Source organism: Cardiocondyla obscurior, linkage group LG23, assembly GCF_019399895.1.
Source record: "Cardiocondyla obscurior isolate alpha-2009 linkage group LG23, Cobs3.1, whole genome shotgun sequence".
Lineage (NCBI taxonomy): Eukaryota > Metazoa > Arthropoda > Insecta > Hymenoptera > Formicidae > Cardiocondyla > Cardiocondyla obscurior.
The window spans coordinates 1,221,644-1,244,736 of NC_091886.1; the positions used below are offsets into that span (position 1 = coordinate 1,221,644).

The 23,093-nt window shown below is 39.3% G+C and overlaps 1 protein-coding gene across 4 annotated transcripts in view; it reads right to left on the reverse strand.

Moving 5' to 3' along the window:
- Positions 1–23,093, reverse strand: part of Gaba-b-r3 (gamma-aminobutyric acid type B receptor subunit 3) — a 57,415-nt gene that overhangs the window by 5,923 nt on the left and 28,399 nt on the right. For all 4 annotated transcript variants that reach the window (XM_070671576.1, XM_070671575.1, XM_070671574.1 and 1 more), the window contains exons 6-16: positions 18,299–18,502; positions 15,496–15,720; positions 15,131–15,191; positions 3,992–4,115; positions 3,352–3,468; positions 2,991–3,129; positions 2,574–2,690; positions 2,231–2,392; positions 1,971–2,074; positions 1,344–1,637; positions 339–583 (exon numbers count right to left, since the gene is read on the reverse strand). In XM_070671576.1, coding sequence (XP_070527677.1) covers positions 339–583; positions 1,344–1,637; positions 1,971–2,074; positions 2,231–2,392; positions 2,574–2,690; positions 2,991–3,129; positions 3,352–3,468; positions 3,992–4,115; positions 15,131–15,191; positions 15,496–15,720; positions 18,299–18,502 — 1,792 coding nt within the window. The remainder of the gene's footprint in view (positions 1–338; positions 584–1,343; positions 1,638–1,970; positions 2,075–2,230; positions 2,393–2,573; positions 2,691–2,990; positions 3,130–3,351; positions 3,469–3,991; positions 4,116–15,130; positions 15,192–15,495; positions 15,721–18,298; positions 18,503–23,093) is intronic.

The following is a 23,093-nucleotide window of genomic DNA, read 5'->3' on the forward strand; positions in this document are numbered from 1 at the left end:
GATTTTACCTCTTCAATAAATAATGTATTTTATCAAAGAAAGTTCGGCTCGTTCAAGGAATCGATACGAATCTATCTCAGTCTTCAAGTTTAAACTAATGAAAGTCAATTTATCGTATACCGTATGTATCGATTCTGTTCGCCGATTAATGTTGCCTTTTTCGGAATACGTGAAGACGTCTCGATGGCTTTTGCTGTCGCGATTTGTCTGTCGCAGTTTAAAGATTGACTTAACGAAGATTGAACGTCCAAAATAAATCCAAATGTTTGGCCAGGTAAAGATCGGAATAGCGTTGCCTTTGCACGACGGATCTTCGTACCATGTCGATTTATTCTTACCGGGCGAATCCGCGGTTGGCCAGCTAGCTCGAGGAATAACCGGTGGTAGAACACTGAGCAACAAAAGAGGTAAACCACCCCCGATACTTGGATTTCGTTGCGGGATCGAAGTACTTGATGAAGTGCGCGACGGCTCCACCGGCTCTTGCGCGAGCTGCTTCTCCAATCTGGCTAGTTCCAATTCCAGCTGTGCCATCTCACGACGATAAACTCGGTTTTGCACTTCCACGCGATACTGCAGCTCCCTATTGTAAAAAAAATTGATATTAAAAAAAATTGATATTAAAAAAACCACGAAGCTTTAAATTATTTAGACAATTTTTGTAATTATTAATAATTTATCTGCTACATTAAATAATTAATCGATATAAAACGTAATAAAATTAATAAAATATGTAGATTTCAGAGCGATAGAAAAACATGATTCTCTTATTTCACTCGAATTTTTCAGTGTCAAATAATGCAGCAGCTCGATTCTTTTAACCCTTTGAGTGCGAAGCTCTTCGGTTTAGACGCTCTGTATTGACGACACGTGGCTCGCAATGCACGGAATACTTTTCCGTATACCATGTACCAAGATATCGATTGATTATACAACGTGCAACCGAGGTACTATTTTAATTCTTCATTTACGCTACATTATATATGCATCTGTAGTCCACGCAAATAGCAGCTTTCGCGCTAGACATATATATGCGTCCGTACCACTCAAAGGATTAATTTTGCAAACATTTCATTTGCGAAGTGGCTATGCTTGTTACCGGAAAATCAAACTATGCAATACGAATACTCTCTCAGCATCCGCAGAAAGAACATCAGGGGACCCTCGTTCACAGACGAGATAAAGGGAGATATCGTCTGAAGGTCGATCCGCCTTATCGATTATCTCCCTCAGTGAGAACTTACAGACCGATACCATTCTGTTTTATTGTCTCTTCCCTTGCAATTCTTTTTTTCCTCGCTTCTGAGATTCCGGGCAAAAAAAAGTTTTTACCGGTTACTCACCTTCTGTCGTCAGTAACAAATCTGCGCGTGTTGCATTCAATTTTCAAGCCCAGGCTTTGCACGACCGGATCGGTTCTCTCTCCAGCCAGAATGTTCGCTAATTGGGGTAGAAAGAGAAGCGCCAGAGTCGCCGTGGTTGAGGCAAGAATCAGGGCAGTGATCGTAACAAATGCCAAAGTCGCGCGATCGGGCATCAAGTTGGCTAGCACTACGACGATACCTGATGTGATTACTACGAAGTACACACTCATACCGATGTATTGAGAGTCGTTCAGAGCTGGAATCTTTACATGTCTGAAACCAATAGTCATTTTCATTCATGAATTGCATACGTATCCGTGCGACATGACTGTTTATATGTATAATAATGTAATTCTAAGTCAGTTCCTCCGCAAGATACATGAAAGCGAGCTGTTTTATTTAAACTATTTACGATCAATCAAAAGATAATTTAAGCAGAATTGCAGGAATATTTCCTACGGGAGTTATACAAACATACGAGAAATTAATAGCTGGCTCGCTTTCAAAACTGCATGAAGTATGCAATAGATTATCTCTATTATCGGGGGAGCTAGCCCGCTTTGCGAGATCCAACGGACTTGGAAACATCTTTATCCCTAAGCTCACCTTGTTTCCCAGGCCATATAGACTCCGACTACGAGTAATAAACCTTTGTAAACGTAGAGAGCGCTTAACCAGCCGTTCGTATGCTGCGAACGGCACACTTCCACCTGCAAAGACAAATAAAGGCATAAGTTAATTAGCCGTGGCTCGTTAACGATAATTACCGCCGCATAGCCGTGACATTCGAGCCATAGCCATCGTTATGGCCTCGTCTGAAATGATGAAACGTGTCCGACACGAATCTTGCACTTTATGTTGCCTACCTGGGGCTGATATACTACCCCTCGGTCCTGCGGGCTTATCTCCAAGGTAAGATTCTGCAAGTGACGTTGCATCGGATCCAAGATCACCCACAGAGTTACCACGACAACGTCGATCACCAGCAGCATGCATATTAAGAATATGAGCTGAGTGTCCTGGAGCAGCTGAAATGCACGAAGCGATAACTGTGATTTACAGATCTGACTACAGCATCGATTTGGCGAACACGTGGTAGCGCGTAACTCTTCGAGGTTTTTTTTTTATCGATATAAATATTGGTTTCGTGCTGGGTCACGTTACGTGTATCGAATAAAGGCAAAAAATTATAGTTCGCATGACGCCAACCTTATTCTTGACGACGCCGCTCCGGCTTCTAGTAAAGATTCTGTGTACTCGATAAGTTTTCGTGAACATCGACCCAAAAGCCATAGAGAAGCCGGCCGACAGCAAATACACTCTTGCCTGTTGGTAAGAAACACACGGCACATTTATATGTTAATATTTATCTTCAGGAGAGTACTTGTTATAATTTCACAGCGTTATACAAGCGAACATTATGCAATAATCGCCAAAAAAATATTTCTTGTTTTATTCAAAAAATATATTAAATAAAAAAACACCTTTTTTAGCGCAGCTTCTAATTTTCGCTTAAGCACACGGTATAAAATGGAGCGCTTGCTTGCATTATAAATCAAATTGACGTCGATAATATTGATCACGTCGTTGAGAACGTTAATATTCCTCGTAATAGCTGTTAATCACCTTGCACACTGTCGGATAATAGCCATCGCTGTCGGGTAGCGTGGCGTCGTCCAGTCCCAAAAGTATAACGGCACCATAGACCAGGCCACAACCGACGGCTGCCATGTTATTCAGCCTCGGGCTCGAAAGTTTTATGCTTCTGCCAATATCCGGAATAATGGACTTGAGTGATATATCGTGACAATTTGCATACAAATTTGTGGATACACAGCGAGCGCAATCGCCATAATTGAGCTATCATAATTTATTTTGACTCGTAAAATCGACATTACATCATATTTATCTATTTAATAAAATTACTTGGACGTATTATAATATTTTTTATTTTATTAATTATATATAGGTCGAATATCAAACTTACTTGTGCTTGCGAAAATGAAGATTAAATGCTAGAAAAGCGAGCGCCAAGGTAACACCAACACTGGCGATACAGGTGATGGCGAGAAACGCAGCGGGTGCCACTGTCACCATTCGTAATCTGCGTGCAAAAACAAATTATCATTTTGCTATCTGCTCTCGAACTTGATGAATTATCGAGCGTAGTTATCGAACAAGCGCGTAAATTAATTTAACGCGTTGTTCCATGTTGTTATAATTGCTACCGCTATTGCCACACAATACATTACTTGCTACAAGCTGTAATTATCGTTGTCGCATTATTGCTGCACACGAATGTATGTCGAAATTGGTTAAATATTTAACGATGATGATGATTTGAGATACTCCGTATACATATAGAGATTACTTCATTAACACCTCAACTATCAATATTGATTCCAGATTATTAAACTCAAATTGTATTAAACATTAACATTTTGGTTGTAATAAAAAATAATTAACCGTGCTGATATTCTTTCAGGATTTTACATCGTACCGTGCTTTTTGAATATAATTTCTCAAGCACTTGGAAATTAGACGCATCAATTTAAGATGCAAATTAGAATGATCAAGACTTGATTTACCCAATAACGATTGAACGGTTCGATCAAGATAATACGTACCGGAAGACTCTACGAGCCGCTGGTACTTGCCCTCCGGGCCACTTTGTAGCCTCACATCCTGGACAGTTCATTATCAGTTTCTCATCTTCGGGAGTATAGATAGCTATTCTCTTAATATCGTGTCCTGTAATCGAAAAACTTTGCTATCAGCTACGGTAAGCGTGTCATGCTACCACGTTGCAATTGAATCGTTTAGTAAATTTTATTTTCACAAACCTTTGATGTCACAAAAAGTAATAGCCATCACTTAAAATTAATTAATTGCGTGGCTCAATATTCGTTACGTGTTGAACGTATTTAAATTAATGTATTTTAAAATACAAAAAGAAAAATCGTAATTATTGGTGAAATAAAAACTAACCGAACTGCGAAACGGGAAAGGTAGACGAGTTTTCTGGGAATAAAGGCCATCAATTTTTACTTCAAACTAAATTTTTTTGCGTCCGCTCTGCTCTATTCCGATTTCTCCGTTCCTTTCATCGTGTCTGGTAAAACTGTTCCGTTCATGTGTCGGAAAATAAGTAGCGGAAAAAGATCCAGATGTCCAAAGGACGTTTATTCACGTTGGAAGCGTAATTTCCTCTTTCTCTCTTTTGTTTGCCCATCTACTACTTTCTCTTCCTTATCGAGGAGCAATTTTGAAGGAGAAATTAATTACTCCTCTAACTTTGAAGCTAATATATGCAAGAATAAAGAAAAGTTTAAAATATAATTTATGAATGTCAACAATGTCAAGAACTTCCGATTATGTTCAACTCCAATTTTAAATTTTATCGCAGAAATATTATATCTAGCAAAACAAACGTGACTCTTGTCGAGTATTGATGATTATCTTCTTATTGGGGATAAAATTACAGTTCACGTCGAAAGGGCAACGTTAATCAAACCGAGGCTTCAATTCCTTCCACCTCGTCGTTTGCTGTCCTTAGAAAATCCATTATCCATCCCCTTTTCTCTCGTATTCGTTCAGCAATTTATTGGTCTCGGTGTCAGTAAGCTCCGATATTCGTGAGGCTAGCAAAAGGTGAATTCGATCCGTGTGAACCTCGTCAGCGTTGCTTTCATCACACCTGAGGTCGAAATTTCAATGAAAACGAATAACGAATTAAGCGTCATTTAATTAAGTCGATCACTTTTTTTTTTTTTTACTGCGAAACATGATACAGAAAGAATTATAGCGAATTAATAAAAACATGCGTTTTCTGTATATTTTCTTTTTCTTTTTACTGTAATAATTTTCAGCAGGAAACTACAAATCTATGTATATCTCACGTAGCATAATTTTAATACTTTTTATTCTTTTAAGTGCTTCCCGTTTATATAATTCAGACATTAATTACCATAATAGCTGTAACATAACCTGCATCCTTTTCTTCGTTAAGGGTCGAGCACGCATGATGTACGCAGGAAACGCTCAAGAAATAATATGCAGATTTAATAAACAAATACGTATCTCAGCGCAATTTTACTTTCCTCTACTAATACTCCGTAGCCGGACACGGCACTTGGAAATGCAGTCAGATCTAATTATTTATTGTCACTTATCTGTTACAGATCGAGAGGGATTTCGCAGTTGTACATCGCTCAGTAAAAGTGCACTTTAAGTGTGACATGCGCACACCGATATTTGATCATACGAACCGTAGCCGGTCTGTCGATCATTTCGGGTGTGCCGTTAATTCTCAAGATTCGCGGATTCGCGTACGGTAACGTTACGGTAACGTAACGTAACGTAACGTAAACCCGGCGACGACGTTACGCTCCGATGGAACGGAGGACTTTTCGAGTTGACGCGTCCTGTCGCGAAGAACGTTCGCTCATTTCCTAGGACGGAACCATACCGGAACTTTTCAACTCATACATTTATAATGGTAACTCCATTTTCTTCGGCTTTCGTGGACGCGCCATTTGTTACGCCACCGCGACGTGCGAGCGCCTATACGATATTTACAGCCCCGAGTACGTTGTCAAAACCACATCGAAGCGCACGCGATTTAACTAATAAGAGTGGATTTATCAAAATGCCGCGTTTGACTTGGTTACCGAAATCAGCTCGTAATTCATTCATAACATTGCTCACAATTATTAAATCCATATTTTTTTATTCTCTTATCTTTATAAATTTATATTGCTCTTGATATTTAAATATTTGTTAAAGAGAAACAAAATTTTCGATGTGGCTTCGGTATTAAATCCATTAAGCACTTTCGGTAATTGTTGCCGCTTATTAAACCGACGCTGATAGTTCTCTCTCGCTTGGCTTGCTTCACGCCAAGCGAGAGTCAACGTCGGCCGTCAAGTCGGCTGAGGTTCGATTTAATTTTAATATTTAAATAATATGTACAGGCAAAGACAGTCTTCGCGATTTTCGAGAACGGCCTGATGGAAGTACCATCTTTGTCTAGACATACTAATTTAATATTACAATTAAAGAGAACGAGTACGATTAAAGAGAACGAGAGGAACGAATAGATAGGCGCGGGGGGAGGTGGGGTGAGGCGGGGGGGCAGAGTGAGAGCGAGCGCGAGCCTACGTGACTCGCGCTTTGTCCTTCTCCAGCGGTCGCGCGAGACACACACGTCCTACACACTGCACAACAAGCACGTGTCTCCGTGCCGTAAGTGATTCGCACTTCCGTTTAACGAAAACCCTTCACAGCACGATAACTACGATTCAACTTGATATTTCTTTCTGTTGCAGATCGACGCAGTTGCATCCGCCGTCGTCAAAGAGTATCGCGACTGCTGATATTAATCATACGAACCGCGGTCGGTTCGTCGGTCGTCCCGCGAGATCCGCTGAGTATTCGGGCGTAATTTTGCGACACACGACTTTCTTTTAATCGCGAGTACCGAACCATGTAACACGCGAGTGATCATTGTGTAATTTTCGCGGTATTAAAATCACGGGTCGGGGTGTTCGCGAGTGATCTGTTCGCGGAGGGATGACTCGACACTGCCACCTGAGAGGAGGAGCTGGCCTCGGATAGGCATCCTGCCTCGGCGGAGCAACTCTTAGGTGAATATCAATTGTTTAAATTAAATTAAAAAAAAAAAAAAAACTTTTACTTCTTTTTTTTTTATTAATTTTATAAATAATTTACATGTCTATAATATATATTTCTTTTTATGTTACAGCCACCGGCTGAAATCAACAACTCCGCTGACGCTCATGCCGACTGGTGAGTTTTTACACTATATATATTTCTATTCTTTTGCAATTTGGGGGGAAATATTACTCTTTTGAGGCGCTTAAAGTGCCAAAATGATTATTCGGGAGGGTTAATTTGGAGTATTAAGCATTTAATTATGAAATAAAAAAAGCAACGTTCTGACCGATAAAATCGCGTATGTAGCGAAAGTCAAGATTCGACCGTTCTTACAATATTATTCCGGAAGCTGGCAGTTTGGTAAGAAGTCGAGCCAGTAGGGTAGAAGCGACGCAATTATAGACATCGATATATCTGCTCAAAGATAAATGTAATCACTATTCTCTGTTGCTCGGCAAATTAAATTTCGTGTGACAACTAACTGCTTTGGTATTGTATAAGAAAATCGCCGACGAACCTATAAAATGCTCCGGAATAGCTCTAAGGCACTTTGCATAATGAAAATAATATTGAACTGGTAAAAGCACTTGGCTCGCGCATTTGTTATATGATAAGCAGTTTACTGAAACTTTAAACCTGCATAAGAGGTTTACGCTCTATAAATAAGTTTAAAGTTTGTATTTTAATTCATCTCGATGCAATACCTCTACTTGTTTCAGCGAGTATATAATTTCTACAAAATTTATGTCTCTAACTAGTTAAATATAAATTATTAATATTTTTTACTAAGTTTAAATATGACATTTTCTTTCTTGATACATTAGAAATTTAATTCGTTGAGCAACAGAGAATAGTCATTACATTTATTCTTTTTACTTGAATCAGCAAATACTCGCGAGCGATTTATCCTAGCCTTTTGTTTCTCTCCATGCATTTATAGCTTTCTTCTTTGTGCATTTCAAAGCACTTAAATCCACTTTTTACAAATTGTAATTTGCTGAACAGAATTTTATGCCTGCGTTTATCTATTATAAAAAAATATCTTTAGATAAAAGTCTACATATGTTTAGAATTTAGAATAATTTTTTTTTTATGCTTTTTATTAAATATATTGTTCGGCTTTCAACGCGATAATCTCGCGATTTCTGCGGCGAAACAATTATTATATAATCACAAGAAAGAAAAATTGGCCAGCGTGCTTTTATAACTGTATAACAAATTGTCGGTCAATCTCGCGGATTGCATCCGGAACGTTTTGCACGTGAATGGTGGATAAAGGGATCTGTCGCTTGTGGTTTTATGGACAGTTTTTTGTATTTTTTTTTTCTTTTTTCTCACGTTCGTCATATTCCGTCAACATCGCGACGCAATTTCTCTGGTGAACGTATTTTGTGATAAATCTGCGACAACGGGCGCTTTCTGCGTACTTAATCCCGCGTACAAATTGGTCGCGTACGAATTTTGGATGCTTCTCTCGCAGTGTGTGCTCTGAGCTTACTCCACAGCCGAGCAAATAGACCGGCAAAAATGTACCTCGAATGGCAAGTTCTTTTCAAGTGACCCCACAGTACCGCGCGACAATAAAGTAAAGAAGTAAGGTAGTCGCGTGTGGCAGCCGATAGTAAGTAATAGAAAAACGGCGGAAATGATAAAGTGAAATAAACTATACGTAGATGTTGGTGGCGTATAGTCGCGATTGCCCACGAAACAAGCGGCAGATCCATTTACTCGACTCTTGTATGATTACCGCGAATAATCGTATACTTCTTATCGCAATAAGCAAAATTAAATTCAATGGTGCGTCTTGTTTTTCTCTCGTTTTCGCTCGGATCCGATTTCTACGTGCAGTCAACATGCTCCGTCGCTTTTCTCTTTGAAAGATACCGAATTGAATCGATACTCGTGACGGTCCATCATTGACCTTTATAAGAAAACCACTGTGTAGTCATCTCAGTTTACGTATCGTTTTCGACGATATTCCTCCTTCATTCGTTATTATATTCTCGAGTAATGATGGACGCGACATCAATGGGGCTTTTATTTGATTTGTTGTACGGAGGGTAGGTGGTATTATTCTTGTCCGCTCGTCCTGCGCAATTCCAACGTATCGCGTTGAAAAGTTTCACGCGAGTCTTGGCAACGCGAGGTTTATTTGTCCCGGACTTTGATAGATTGCGGCAGAGTTTGACGGCTAAAAACGAGCGCGCGGCTAAGAGAAAGCGAGAAGGCAAAAGATAGAAGGAAAGGCGAGTCACAGGTGGTGGAACGTCAACTCTATTTAATTTCCATCTGAACATTAATATGGGCCCCTTTGTTATGACGTTCTCTGTAGTGCCATTGGCATCGGGAAATCATGTCAGTTCGTTGACTTTATCTAAAACCGATGTCACTAGGGCGATACTTAAAAAGAAGTCGCTTCTTCGCATCGCTGCGAGCGAGGGTTAACGAGCTGAGCGCGATGAGATCGTCTTTGGCATATCACGGCGTTATCGATAAAGCGTAAAAATGCCGAAAGACTCTCGGGTTGGTTCAGCGCGCCCGAAAATAAAGTATCAAATGATTTTGTAAACGTAGTCAGATTTAACTTTAACTCTTCTTTAAAGCTTTTCTAATACGGAGCGTTCCCCTCGCGATGGTTTTCGTTTCAATTAACCCGCGACTAATGATTTTCCACCGCAACACACGGAGTGGAAAATTATTCTAGTAAATTTTGAAGAGTTGTTCATTGTGAGGAAAATGTATAATTACAATTGCTAGAAACACACAAGATTTTTTAATAATGCTTGCTAAAGAAACAAAGAGGAAGAGAGAGAGAGAGAGAGAGAGAGAGACGGAAAGAAATAATATCAATTTTACGGTATTACGTAGAGGGTCTCGAGTTTAAACAAAATACTACAGATTATCTTCCACGTTTTCTCTTTATTGAACTTACTGCGGGGAGAGGCAGATGTTCTAATATTTGTTACAAATTTTGCGGACTATGTTTTAAGACGTTGGTAACAAGTTTCGAGGTTGTAACAGATTGGTTTCGGTAATGTGATCAATATTACATTTGTTAAGCTAATGATGAAAACTCTCGTGTGCAAGATTGCGTGTACAACGCGATCATAAAATCAATCTTCGTTTACGTTCCCAATTGCGAAAATCGCAAAAACATATGAAATATATTTTATATATAGTAGCAACAGTTGTAATATATTTTTTTAAAAGAACGCGATGCTCGTACAATTTTTTAACGTCCGAAAAAAAATGCGTTTGCACTCTATACGTAGTAAAAGACGGAAATATGAACGAGTGTATTCGCTTTCTATTGAAACTTTTAAGAGATTATTCGACCTGCTTGTGCACCGCTTTTGTCGAACAACAGGCAGGGCGGAATCATAAAGAATAATGAATCACGGCCTCGATCCCGAATGCGCATCGAGGGCAAATGAAAGTAAAGCAATAGGTACTCCAGGATATAGGTGACACACTACAGAAATATTTCCGCCTATTATCCGTCGCGTGCATTGCCGGGTTGCGAGCGTACGTGCGTGTCCGCTTTACGTCGCGAGGAGGCTTGATTTCGTGGGGAATTCTACCGTCGGAATCGCCGGCATGCCAGGAGTCGGTGCTTACACGGGCCAGTCGAATTATGCGTTAGCATTGTGTTCCTAGCAAGAGCGAAACTCTTGACCCATTGTTCGTCGCCACCGGTGGATTTCGGCTCGCGCTGACTGCATGCGAAATCTCGAACAGAATCGCGTTCGTGGATTCGCGCAAGGTGTTTCTCCCGAACGTATAGCGCAATGTATCGATTATCGCGGAGCAACGTGTAAAGCGGCTTCACGGGTTATGTGACACAAAAAAAAGAAAAAAAAAAAATTGTCGCGACGCTCGTACGCAACATTTTATCTAAATCCCGCGCACGTAAACTCTTATCGTTGCGCTGTCCCACAAATCTCGCTTCCCGCTATGGATTTTCGAGCACGATTTAACCCTATACGTTTTGAGTTCTGAACAAATTTAGTATCCATTTAAATTTTTTTATTCGCGAACGCTCGCCGTTTATATTCGCAGTATATCGTGATGTATTACTTAGCATTTTAACGACTCGTGAAACAGTTCTCGGTTTCTTCAATGTATCTCAGGTACAGTCAGACGCGTCGTACTAAATAATTATAGCCCGGTTAAAATTACAGCGCAGTTTTGACCAGGATAGCTTCTCTTTTGCACGAAATTAATTATAAAATTTCTACGAGCACATGTGGACATTTCCCGTGGGAATAATGCGAAAGCAATTATGATGGCATTTATCTTGGTTTTGCGGCCCTATATTTTCCATTATTTGACCGTGGCGTGCAAGAGATTGCTTGACGCACACGTAATTACTAACACATTAATTACCGTAACACCGGCCAAATAGGACAGATCGAAAAAGTTCTATTTTTAAAATGGTAATATCGGTGATAATTTAATTTGCTTGCGTCGTTAATATTATGTCACTGACACGAACGTGCGGTTTATTTAATTTTAAATTCGACTTCTGACGATTTAAAAAAAAAAAAATATAAAAAAAAAAAAAGGGAAAGATATTATCGAACATACATTTTAATTCTTTCTGTCTCTTCGCGCTTATCCCTCGACGATTTCAACGAGACTCTATCCTTATTAATATTGCATTGACTTTTCGCCGGCATAAAAGACCGCCAACTCGATAAAACCCCGAGTATATTGTCAACCGAGTTTTACTGCGAAATTCACGACGACGATTCTACTTCTCGTGGCTTATATCTCCAGACGAAGACTGCGATTTCCGTCGTATCTTGTAGGTACATAGATCGCGGCGGCGGGCAACCCGAGTGTTTACTCTGCCTTCGTGTTCTCGCGAAAACCCCTGAAAAACCCTTACGAGCATTAAACTTCGCCGCTGACGTGGAGGGATTTAAGCGGTTCTTTATTTTCGAGATTTGTTAACTCTCCCTTGACCGCCACGGGGCGAAGCTACCCCGCGGGAGCTTCATACGCGCGATGGAAAATTGAAATTGTCGATTCGCGATTAGAGATGCTGCTTTCAACGCGATGCTGCGAAAAACTAGCTGAATATGCAATTCCGTCACTTTTATTTTTTGCGCCGTTATCGGCCCAGTTCATACCTTAATGCATGCGAATTTATGATAGCCGCGGAGTAACTTTATCGCGAGCGGATTTCTGCGCGGCGAAAGAATCGCTTCCGTTAAATTCCATCATCTTTTCGAGCGTTTTATTTTATTTACGTTTTAAAGTAGACAACTATTAACCGCGGCGTCTATTCATAATAATTTTGCAAAGCCGGTTTATTCCGCATACGTAAAAGATAAAATTGTGCAAAAAAATTGTACAGTCTGTACATACGTGACTTATAAAAAGGATGAGAAGCAGAAAACAAACGCGAAACTAGAGAGTTTGTAACACAAACAAACCGTGGAGAGATCGTAAAAATTCGCGGTGAAATATTAGTCAATTTATTCCGGAAAATAAATTCTGCAGAAAATTTTTTTACACGTTTCGTCAGCTTGTTGGAAAAAAAAAACAAGAAATTGTTTTTTGCCATTACCGAAACACGCAGTAAATATCCGAACGTGTTAAAAGACTTAACATCATATTGGAAATCTATATGAGAATCGGCTCTAGGGCATTTAGCGCGATCGTGATTGATTGCAATTAAATATTGAAACTGTGGCAGATGTAGGTCGAATTTCGCAGCGCAATACATAATATACATTTGATTATTATGTAACGGATATATTTGACCTAAAAACTCGTTCTTTTCCTCTTTCTTAAAAATGCATGTTTCGAACTCGTAAATATTGGTATCGCACCAAATAATATTCATAAGTTTATACCTGATTGTAATAATTTAACTCGTTCAACTGATCTTTTTATAATTTAACGCGAAGCGACACGACATGTAAGAAGTTGATACGTATTGATTTCCTGTTAAATTAATCTGCAGGGGAAGGACATACGGTTTTCCGCATGATGACGTTCCAAACTATTAAATGTGAAATAATGTGTCGCGGAATAGCAATAGGTAATCGCTACTTTGACGATTTAATTGCGTTTTAAATTAAACAATGCGTCACTTGTAGCAAGTGCAAATAATTTGGAATAGGTTTAAAAATATAAAGAGAGTGTAAATTTAGTAAAGACATCACATATGCAAGAGATGTCTGATTGCAATTTTCAGTACAAGAGGCACTCAGTTTTATAATTCAATACCAGTTTCGCGAATGCAAAAGTTAGTAGTTGCACAGTCGTGCTGCACCAAGTTAGTAGTTTGCGAAGTCTATACGATTTCTCTCAGACATCTTCGGACGAATGGGAATGTCGTAAAAAGTTTTCACGTCGATTTGTTAGCGGTATAATACAATGACGGCTTCGGCTTATAAATAAGAAAGTTTCATAATAAACAAATCATAGGAAAGTTTAGTTGTCTGAAAAAAAGTAATAATTTAACTCGAGTAGATTTCTTACGTCTTACAAACGCAAGATTTGAATTCAATTACTTGAGCGCGAGCGACGTAATTTGCCGAGTCAAATAGGAAATTGATAAAGATCGAGTAAATGGAGGAAAATAATTTTATCCGCGACAACAAACGGAGACGAGATCGTTGCGCGTACATGCCGCACGTTGCATCTATATCAAGTTCTCTTCGCGTTCTCCTTTCTGCGGCAAATGCAGTCTAATTCCGTTTGCGCACACGGCGTATTAGAAAAAAGGTAGAGTTTCGCTGAAACGAGGAGATTCATAAGGCCGGATGTGTAATTGAGCGCTATTACGGCAATAATAATAAATTAAATTTTTATCTCCGGGATACATGGCAAGGCGAGCGTTTGCGAATAACGAAAAAAAAATAAATGACCGAGAAGAGGTAATCATGGCGTGCGTCAACGTACATCGCGCGGCGCGACTTTTCCCGGTTAATGTTTCGCTGGATTATATAACGTTATAATATGTAACGTTATATTCAAGCTCGGGCACGTTACCGTAGCGTTAATGATAAAAAGGACGGACTAATTTTTAATTTAATGCAAGTGTCATCGTACCCGCCTCGTTCTGTGTGCGATCATTTTTAAACGCGGCGGATGCACGTTTGCACGTTAATAACGCGGCCACGAGAGTGGTTATTACAATCAGAAATGTAGAATACCTGCACATTCGTGCGCGCATTCGCGACGTGTATATTATCCGTGGGAATTCACATATCCGTAATATACTCCGTAATGCGAATTTTTTAAATTATTTACCGCGATCGTAACACGCGATTAACTCCAGCGTAAAATGCACGACGTGCAAACCTAATGTATAATTATCTCCGGGGTTTATTTTAATTTCTAAGACATTTTAATATATTATTCAGCAATGAAAATGTCAATTGAGTAATTCGAAATAGTATCGATCGAAAGAAATTTATATTTCTGTGCACCGAAGCGCGGATAATCTCACTTCGAACGATCATACGATGCACGGAGCGATTTCTGAAAGAAAAATTTCATTTTCTATTCGAGAGGACGTAACGCTATAGGGTTCGTACGCGCGTATCCGCGACGGCGATAGACCAAGATATAAACTTAAAGCACGGTGCGGGAATACTCGTAAACAAAATACATTAACGGGATGGTAGATGCACAGCTCATAATAGAAAACTCATAAATTGGATTATACGCGCGTCCACGCGCCAGTTGTCCTCCGTAGCTGAATACGCGATATGCCGCATCGTTAGAATCAGGCTATTGTCTATGCTCTCAATCTAGTTATATCGTTTCATCGTGTATGGAATAAGCTCTTGCTCATTGTGCGTTCAGCACCGTTATTGACATTCGAGCCGAGCGGATGAAGCGTAAAGTCCGAAGAGCGGTCCATCGAAATATGCTAACTGATTCTCGTCGTTGAAGTTTCGACTCGTGTCACAAAATTGCATTTGTCACGTCTAATCTTTGTCAAGCCGATTCTCCAATCCCGTTTCGTGTTAGTTGACTCAGTAAATTTACGAGGCTGTATTATGCCTTTTGAAAGACTTTCATTTTCGGCAAAATACATGATTAATTTTAGAACAAGTTGCACTTACCGTGCATCTGATAGAACGCTGTGATGCCAACGCGATCTGCATCGTCGAAAGAGACAGGTCCCTATAAACATAACGAGAACGAATGTATGGGTAATAATGAGCTAATAAATGTAGATATCTAAATGTGTTTCGCCGTGTACTCGTTTACTGTTTTGGTCTGATCAAAAAACCATGAAATGGTTCCATATAGGTTGACAATTTCATATTTGAATAAAGGGGCATTTGCTTTGTTTATCGTAGTTTTTGGCCAATTATAAATTAAAAAATTTTCTGCAGCGTTCCTTAAGTTTTGCGAGCGGTCAAATATATGGTAATAAACGGCCACTCACTTCGTGCTTTATTTATTCTTTGACTGTAGGACTCACCGAAACTCCGATAAAGCGCAAATCCTTAAGCCGCTCTAACAGGAGCTTGGCCAAGTCTTTTCTCGTGTGCGTGTATTGCGCCATGCTCTGGTTTCGTCGATTTAGGAGGACTTCAGTTTCAGCTAGAGCGAGTGCCATAGCCCATACGGCATCGTAAGTTTGACCCGCAAATTTCGAGTGCCCGACGGTTGTATTATTTAGTTCCGAGATAAACTTCTTGCTGGTCTGCAAAATTAATAGGATTAATGCATAAAGCGTGTCGGACAGTTCGTGAATTGCCGGCGCTGTCGTATAATTAAAAGAAAAAAAAAAAAAGAAAAAATTGAAGCCGAGAAGGAATGGACATTTAAATCGACTGACGAGCGAAAGTTAATTTAATTTGCCGTTCGCACCAACGACGTGTATTTTATTCACTCAGGAAATAGGTGTGTCGCGAATAGTGAAGAAAGGGAAAAAAAATTTGTATAGCCACTCGTTAATTTTAAATTTCGGCAGCCGAGTTTTGCAGAATATTGGCATAAAGGGGGAAAAAAAAAGAGAAAAATATAAAATTTAATATTTAACATTATATTTATTTGAAGCGACGAAACGCATCTCGTAAATTACGTCGGCAAGGATGTCGCAATGCGATATTCATCGAAAGAAATTGGCAAGTAAAGGGTTTTGGAGTTCTTATTTTTTGAACTTTCGCCGCAACAAATGTAATTAGATAGCTATAAATCATATCTTATAGATAAGCTCATAGTACGCCTCGAGCTTTCTCGTATGCCACATTAAACTCGCTGAGGAGCAGGTCGAACTATCATTTCCGCAACTTCCGCTGAAATGTCGCGCAGGGTGTTCTTACATTTATAATTTTACGTTCAGAAGTTTGAGAATTGTGCACTGAAGGAGAAAATAGCGATGTTGAATCTTTCTCTACGTGTTCGGCATACTCGAAATACTCTTCTAGCGGCTTAACTTTCGGAACGCGCATCTCAATTTAGCTCGTATTCGTAGATCGAAAAGTAGACTAACCATCTCGAAGAAATGTTAAGCTCCCTATCATTTCTTCGTGCTTAATACTAATACCAAATTAGAAAGGTATACCTATAAATACACAGTTTATATATTAACAATGCTTTCGATTAGATTAGATTCGAATATATCTTGTAAAGCACCTTGAACTATTTCCCGATTTAAATCTAGTTCGACCACGACTGTTTCTAGATTCGGAGCGAAAAATTTGCACGTAATATATCAACTTTAATTGAAACCAATTTGGATGTAAAGTTAGTTTTATTTTTATAAATAATCAACGTTTTTATAGTTACTTGTAGATTTTTTCTTTTTTTTTCTTTTTTTTTTGAAAGTATTAAGTCTCAATTTTTTAATTAAAATTATTTCGTTGAGATTTTACTGTGCGAAGATGATTGCATTCTGATTCGCGATTTCAAAGAAAGCCCTGGTCTTGATATGGCGTAGCTAAGCGGCGCGTATTTCTTGCGGCAACCGTGATATCGTGTTTCAGAACACTTGCTCTACATATGTTTTTACATCTGCTTTGGGAACGTGTTAGTACACCTGTCAAATTACAAAAAATATACGGGCAAATGCCTTTTTATATACGCACGCGCTCCGAATTTTTGGGGAAACTCGAATATTTTAAAATAATCAAAAATTCAACTACGTAGAATAAAAATTGAATTTCTCTTTTGCATACGTAAATGACGTTGAATATATGCAGAACTTTTACCATAGCATATTTTATTGTGATTCACAACGAACCGCAGGTATTTCTTTAAAATAATAATTTATGTATATAATTTTAAATTAATTATTTAATTTAATAACAAGAAATTTTTTATGTAATCGATTCTGATTGCAACGTTCCACCGAGCGTATTTAATAATAACGTTATAGAGATACCGTAACTACGCCAAGTACCATTAACTTTATCTCATTTTTATTTCGATTATGGGCAAAAAAATGTCGAAGATACGCGTGAAAATTATTCATGTTGATATCTCAAAAAGAAGCACGTCCCAGGGCATATCCGAGACAGGTATCTGTATTGGAAACGTGTTCGGGGAAGACGTCGGTCGGATGTGAAAAGTGCGACGTGTACAATCCACGTACGCCGCGCGACGCGCCGTCTATTTTCGCGACTTTATTTTCGAGAGTGCTCAAAAATCGACAACGACTTTTGACGCAAATGTCGATTACGGTCGTCATTAGACTGATTACCCGGCTCTAGCGGATGCGAAACGACGGTATGACCCGGGCGGTTCTTTTTTACTTTGACGTTTCACTACGTGGGTGTTTAATGGAACAGAATGGAAGGCTCGTCTATAGCAAGACCTCGAGCTTTCTTCGTGGCGCAGTCTAATTTCCGCTCGTGGGACTTCATTTATTACGCGCTCGGTATAGGGTTGTAGCAGCAGCCCGGGTATTATTACTGCAATGGCTTCGCGACTAAGCTTTCTCGCATCTTCGCCTTCGCTTTTACGCGACGCGAAACGCTGCAATTATCGCCGCCGTTAACGGTAACGGTCCGGAACGATCGTTATCTTTATTTTTGTCTTTTTTATTAAACTTGTTACTTCATAAAATGCGCGAGTGCAAACGCGATTGTCACCGAGGACAAACAGTCCCCTTAAAAGGTGGCTTTAAATCAAAGAAAACTGCAGGAAACGCGGGAAATCGCGTATATAATTTTTTTTTTTTCTTTAAATAATTTATAATGGCTTTTAACGTCATCGTAGCTTTTTTTGTTAGTTGCCATTGTTGATAATTAAAATTTAAATCGTGTAAAATTATGTACCAATCCCGACGTGCTGGTCTCGTTCCCCACGACCGTCGCGTGGCTTTTGACGATGATTAAACCATCCAGAGTCTGTGACAGCTGAGTAGGCGAACATTCCCCAATGTCGACGTGCCACCAATCGCCTGTTATCCCCAAAGACTCGATAGCCTCACCTGGTAAAATCCACGCGTAATCGCCGCCGTGCATCCCGAGCTTCCAGGCCTGTAACGAAGAGAAAACGCGGCTTATGAAAGATTTGCATCGATTATGCCCTCCCCCTTTCCCCGCAACTTTTCGTCGGACCTCTATTGCGTTCGTTATTTATCGCGATACGAAGGAACATGCCGGAAATCGTGCGTGAGATTAAACACGATCCTGCGAAAGAACCCTGTCCCAGTTCGCCGCGTTTGCGTGGATAATAGGCACGAACGCACAATGCCGCGCGTTGCTGATGCTGCATTATCGCGATCGATCCCTGACACGAACGCACGATTCGTCAAGGGTGGGCCCAGGACGACGCGACGGTTCACTTTGCTATCGATCGGTTTACTTCTCCGATTTGTGGAAGGACAGGAGCTTACGGGATTACGCTCGCAATAGCGTCCAACTAAATCTTAAAATCTCGACTGACGAAGTCTTCACCCGGAAAAATCGATGGCGATTGTAAAGTTAGTCGGGAGAAATTATTTATGAAGATCTCTAACAAGCCTAAATGTCTCGTCTAATGAAAAAGAAGGGAAAAAAAAAAAAAAAAAGAAGTTAGTTTGCGGATCCGTCGGGACGTCTTTGTAAAATATATCTCGCCATGTGTCTTCTTCGTTTTCTTCTTGCCTTCATTTCTGGCTATCCCGCTTATCGTACCTTCGCCTTCTGTTCCGGAACGTTGTTCCCGCTTTTAGCTTTGCCGGCTTTACCCGGTACACTTTGAGCATTGTAATACCTGCCTAAGGCATTTTATATCGCCTTTTCGTTGGTCAAGTTAGCGGATGAACTAGGTCATCGTTATAAAATTGTACTTGGAGAACATCTAGTTACCGCGTCTCGATGCTTTTACGGTCCTTGGGCTGCAATCAATTTAGTTTCTTTCGACAAACGAGATTATAATTGTCTACAAACGCGAAACAAATGTAATCGTGATTTATGCAGTATTTGTGTTATTTGAAAAAACCTCAACCGAGTAAAGTTTTTCCTTTTAATTTTAAATTAAAGTACAGTTAGCTACAGTAAAAAAAAAAAAAAATTAATGCCGACAGTCAAGTATATTTTATATTAACATTTAAGAATTAAAAAGAAATAAGTATTTTGTTAAAAATAAATGATACACATACGTGAGAACGCGGTATGCCAAGGGTAAAGAGCGTATCAGTTTCTTAGCGAATCTAAGAGAAAATGTCCGGAAAGTATCGAGCATTCTCGTAAATCAGGTTCCCGCGTTTCTTTACCAGCGCAATGGCTAGTGCACTAAAAGTGGTAATAAAAAGTTGTTACCCAGTGTACAAAAGGCCGCGCCAGCACAGTTAATGGCTGGAATTATTTGTGATCCGGCGCAGAGAGACCAGGGGTAGGAAGGGACGGCTGCGTGCTTCCGTTTTACTTAAAGTACGGTTTTTCGATAACGTTAATACACGTGATCTCCGCGAAAGTACGGAAGGAGATAGGGAACTTATGCGATCATTAAAAAATATTGAACGGCGGATTTTTCATCTCTTCGCGCTTTCGCGTTATTTTTTATTTTTATTTTTTATTTTTTTATATATTTTTTTTTACGGTTCGACGTGTCGATGCACGTGTTTTCCAGTAATTGAATGAACCACGTTCTTCATTTAACCGCATCAATTATTCACAATTATCGAGGCAGATAATGACACATGTATCGACGTGCTCTTCCTCGAAATGATCGATATATCAACGTGTGTGTCAACGTCGTGGTTTAGATTTACATTATTATCCATTAATTTCTGAGGCAACTTGTCACTCAGTGCAGAATAATGGATTTGCGGTCCAATTCGATGTGCGCGTCGTATCGGCTTACCCCGTTCTCCAATTGATCGATAGATTAAAGATTTGTTCGTTTCGCTGGAAAATCATGCGTTCGTTATCCACGCGTCATCAGCGAATATCGTACGTAGGGCGAGTAAAAAGGGAAACGAGATTAACATCGTGCGTACGGAAAGTTTTTATTTCATTTCAAGACGAACCCTTGGAGAGAAAAGTTTAGCCGAGCGCCCAATAGTGCGGCACTCAGTGCCAATCGTGCCATATTGCTACGAAAGAGCTTTTTTTTATATCATATACACTTAACTGACCTTTATATTATCATAAAAGGGTGATCGTAAATGTTGCACACTTTATACGGATCTTATATTTCATGCAGCCGTTGCAGAACATAACAGAATCAATGATTATAGCTTGAAGCTTAGGTAGCAAGACATTTAATGCTTTACATCGTATGATACATTATTAGATTTACGAAACGACTGCCGCATGACGATTTAGAAAATAAATATAATTTAACGGCCGTAAAAAAATTGAAATTGTTTTAAAGTTATTAATTATAAATATATAAATTTATATATATTTTTTTATTATATTCTATTGCGTGTCGAAGCAGCGAAATAAAAAGAAGACCCTTATTCCCTTCAATCGTAACGTCGTGAACGTGATCCACGAATATTAAACGTTCCGAGAATGTAACGGTCCATTGATGGAGGAGGAAAGCGTGATTTGGTACCGGTCGTTTCACACACGGCGACAATCGCCGTTATTGAATCGCCGGTACGTTCGTCCAAGATATCGCTTCTCCGCGAAATTTCACCCTCGCGTACCTCGAGAATTTATTTTCACACGTCGTTTATGTAATTGGGGAACATTCAGAATCGTGTCTATCTCCGGCTACGCAGGGAAACACGTGCGGCGCATTGATCGCGGATATGAATACCCTTAACGCGATATTAACGTTGGACGTCTCGTAATTTTGACAGCAGACGCGGCACGGGAAAATATTTATACAACTCGAAATCGTTTCCATACGCGATGGTGAGAGAATTTTACGCGGGTGTGATAGTGACAGGCGAGGCGAAATAGGTACGTGCGAACGTTTAAGATGTCACGCGTTTCACGTAAGATATGTCATATACGTTACGCGCTGGCTCGAGTTAACTTGTAAGGCAAACCGATACGTACACTTCAATGCAAACGTACCGGACGCTGACGTGGGCACACACGCTGTGTAACACAATGGCCTGTCCTTCGGCTACGTGCAACATAATGTGCGGCGTCTGGCTAAATGAGAACGAAAGCCACCGTGACTTACAATGGCGAGATAATTATGCATTAGCCGAAATGTGGAATCGTCTGTCTCTCGCGATTATAAATGAGAACGGGAGGGTCTAATTTTTGGGTTTTTATTGGCAAACGTATCTATTTTCAAAATAGTATCAATTACTTTACGGATATAGTATACGATATATTTTATGCGATTGTATTAAAAGAAAGTCACGATAAAGAATTATTTTTAAAATAATTTCTTTGTGCTGTTAAATATTCGAATAACACAACAGTCCAATGCGAGATTAATTAAAAATATGCGTATCAAAAATGAGCGTGCGTGGACCGTCGTTAAAATAGGAAGATTTTTCACATTTTTCGAGATATACGAGTTAATCTCGCAGGAACGCAGCTGTGGAAACATTGTGAGCGTACCTGTGAAATGAACCATAAAATTCTGAAACACTAAACAGCGCGATTTAAAGCATCACGCCCAAACGGGTCAGCAAAGCGAAGGAAATAGAAAAAGGGAAATAGAGAGATTTATTGCAACCTTGGTAATTTCGTGGTGGGAGTAGGACGCAAGTAGCACCATGTATATTTCGGAACGCAACGAACCGCCTGCAATTTCAACTCGATGTTTACAGTGATGTATATGTAGGAATAAGATAACTGGAAATTTAATACGAAAACGGTACACTACCTGGCCCCGCGAAGATATTTTACGGATGAAATTCGGTATTATTCTCTGCACTTTTAACGCCTCAGTTAATTTCGTGACTGGCAATTACGCGGATTTTAATGAAAATAGATTGAAATAACGCAACGTCCGAAATTGAATAAGATTCCAGCGAGAGGGTGTCTCGGCAGAACATATCTGATATAAAGTATTTAATTAAAATTTGTTTTTATGCGAGTTTGTGTAGTTCATAATTCAACGAAAGGATTTTTCAGTAGTCGAGATCCGTTATATGTCAAACATTCGCCTCTGATCACACATATCTTTTTTCTTTTCGCAAAAACGAAACGTTTACGTTTCAGAATACTCGAGATAATTTTACTTTACGATTTTTTTTAGCATATGCATCAGTTTTTTAATTAATCTTTGTGTAGAAAACATGAACAAATTGTCTTTCTATTATACGTAAACTCGGCAAGATTTACAACTGCACCGAGTTGTGCATTGCATAAACAAGAAATTGCAATTAAAAAGAGCCCGCAAGAGAGCGAAGCGGTTATTATGTATGTACAATAGCAAGAACACAAAGAATCGCGCTCGTTTATGAAACTTCCACCATTTTCTTAATGCTTGCTAAGTAGTGACAGCAACTTTACAAAATTCGCCCTACTAAAGTTAAAGCAATCTCTTGACGTTCCATATTTTGTGTTTACACGGCATTTACACTGGCGATTTAATAAGAAATTTAACAGACATTAAAAATAATTACTTAATTAAATGTTTTTTTTCGCGCAAAATGTAATATTTACTAATTGTTACCAATACATTTTTTTTTCTAATAATAAAACTAAGACCTAAAATAAAAAA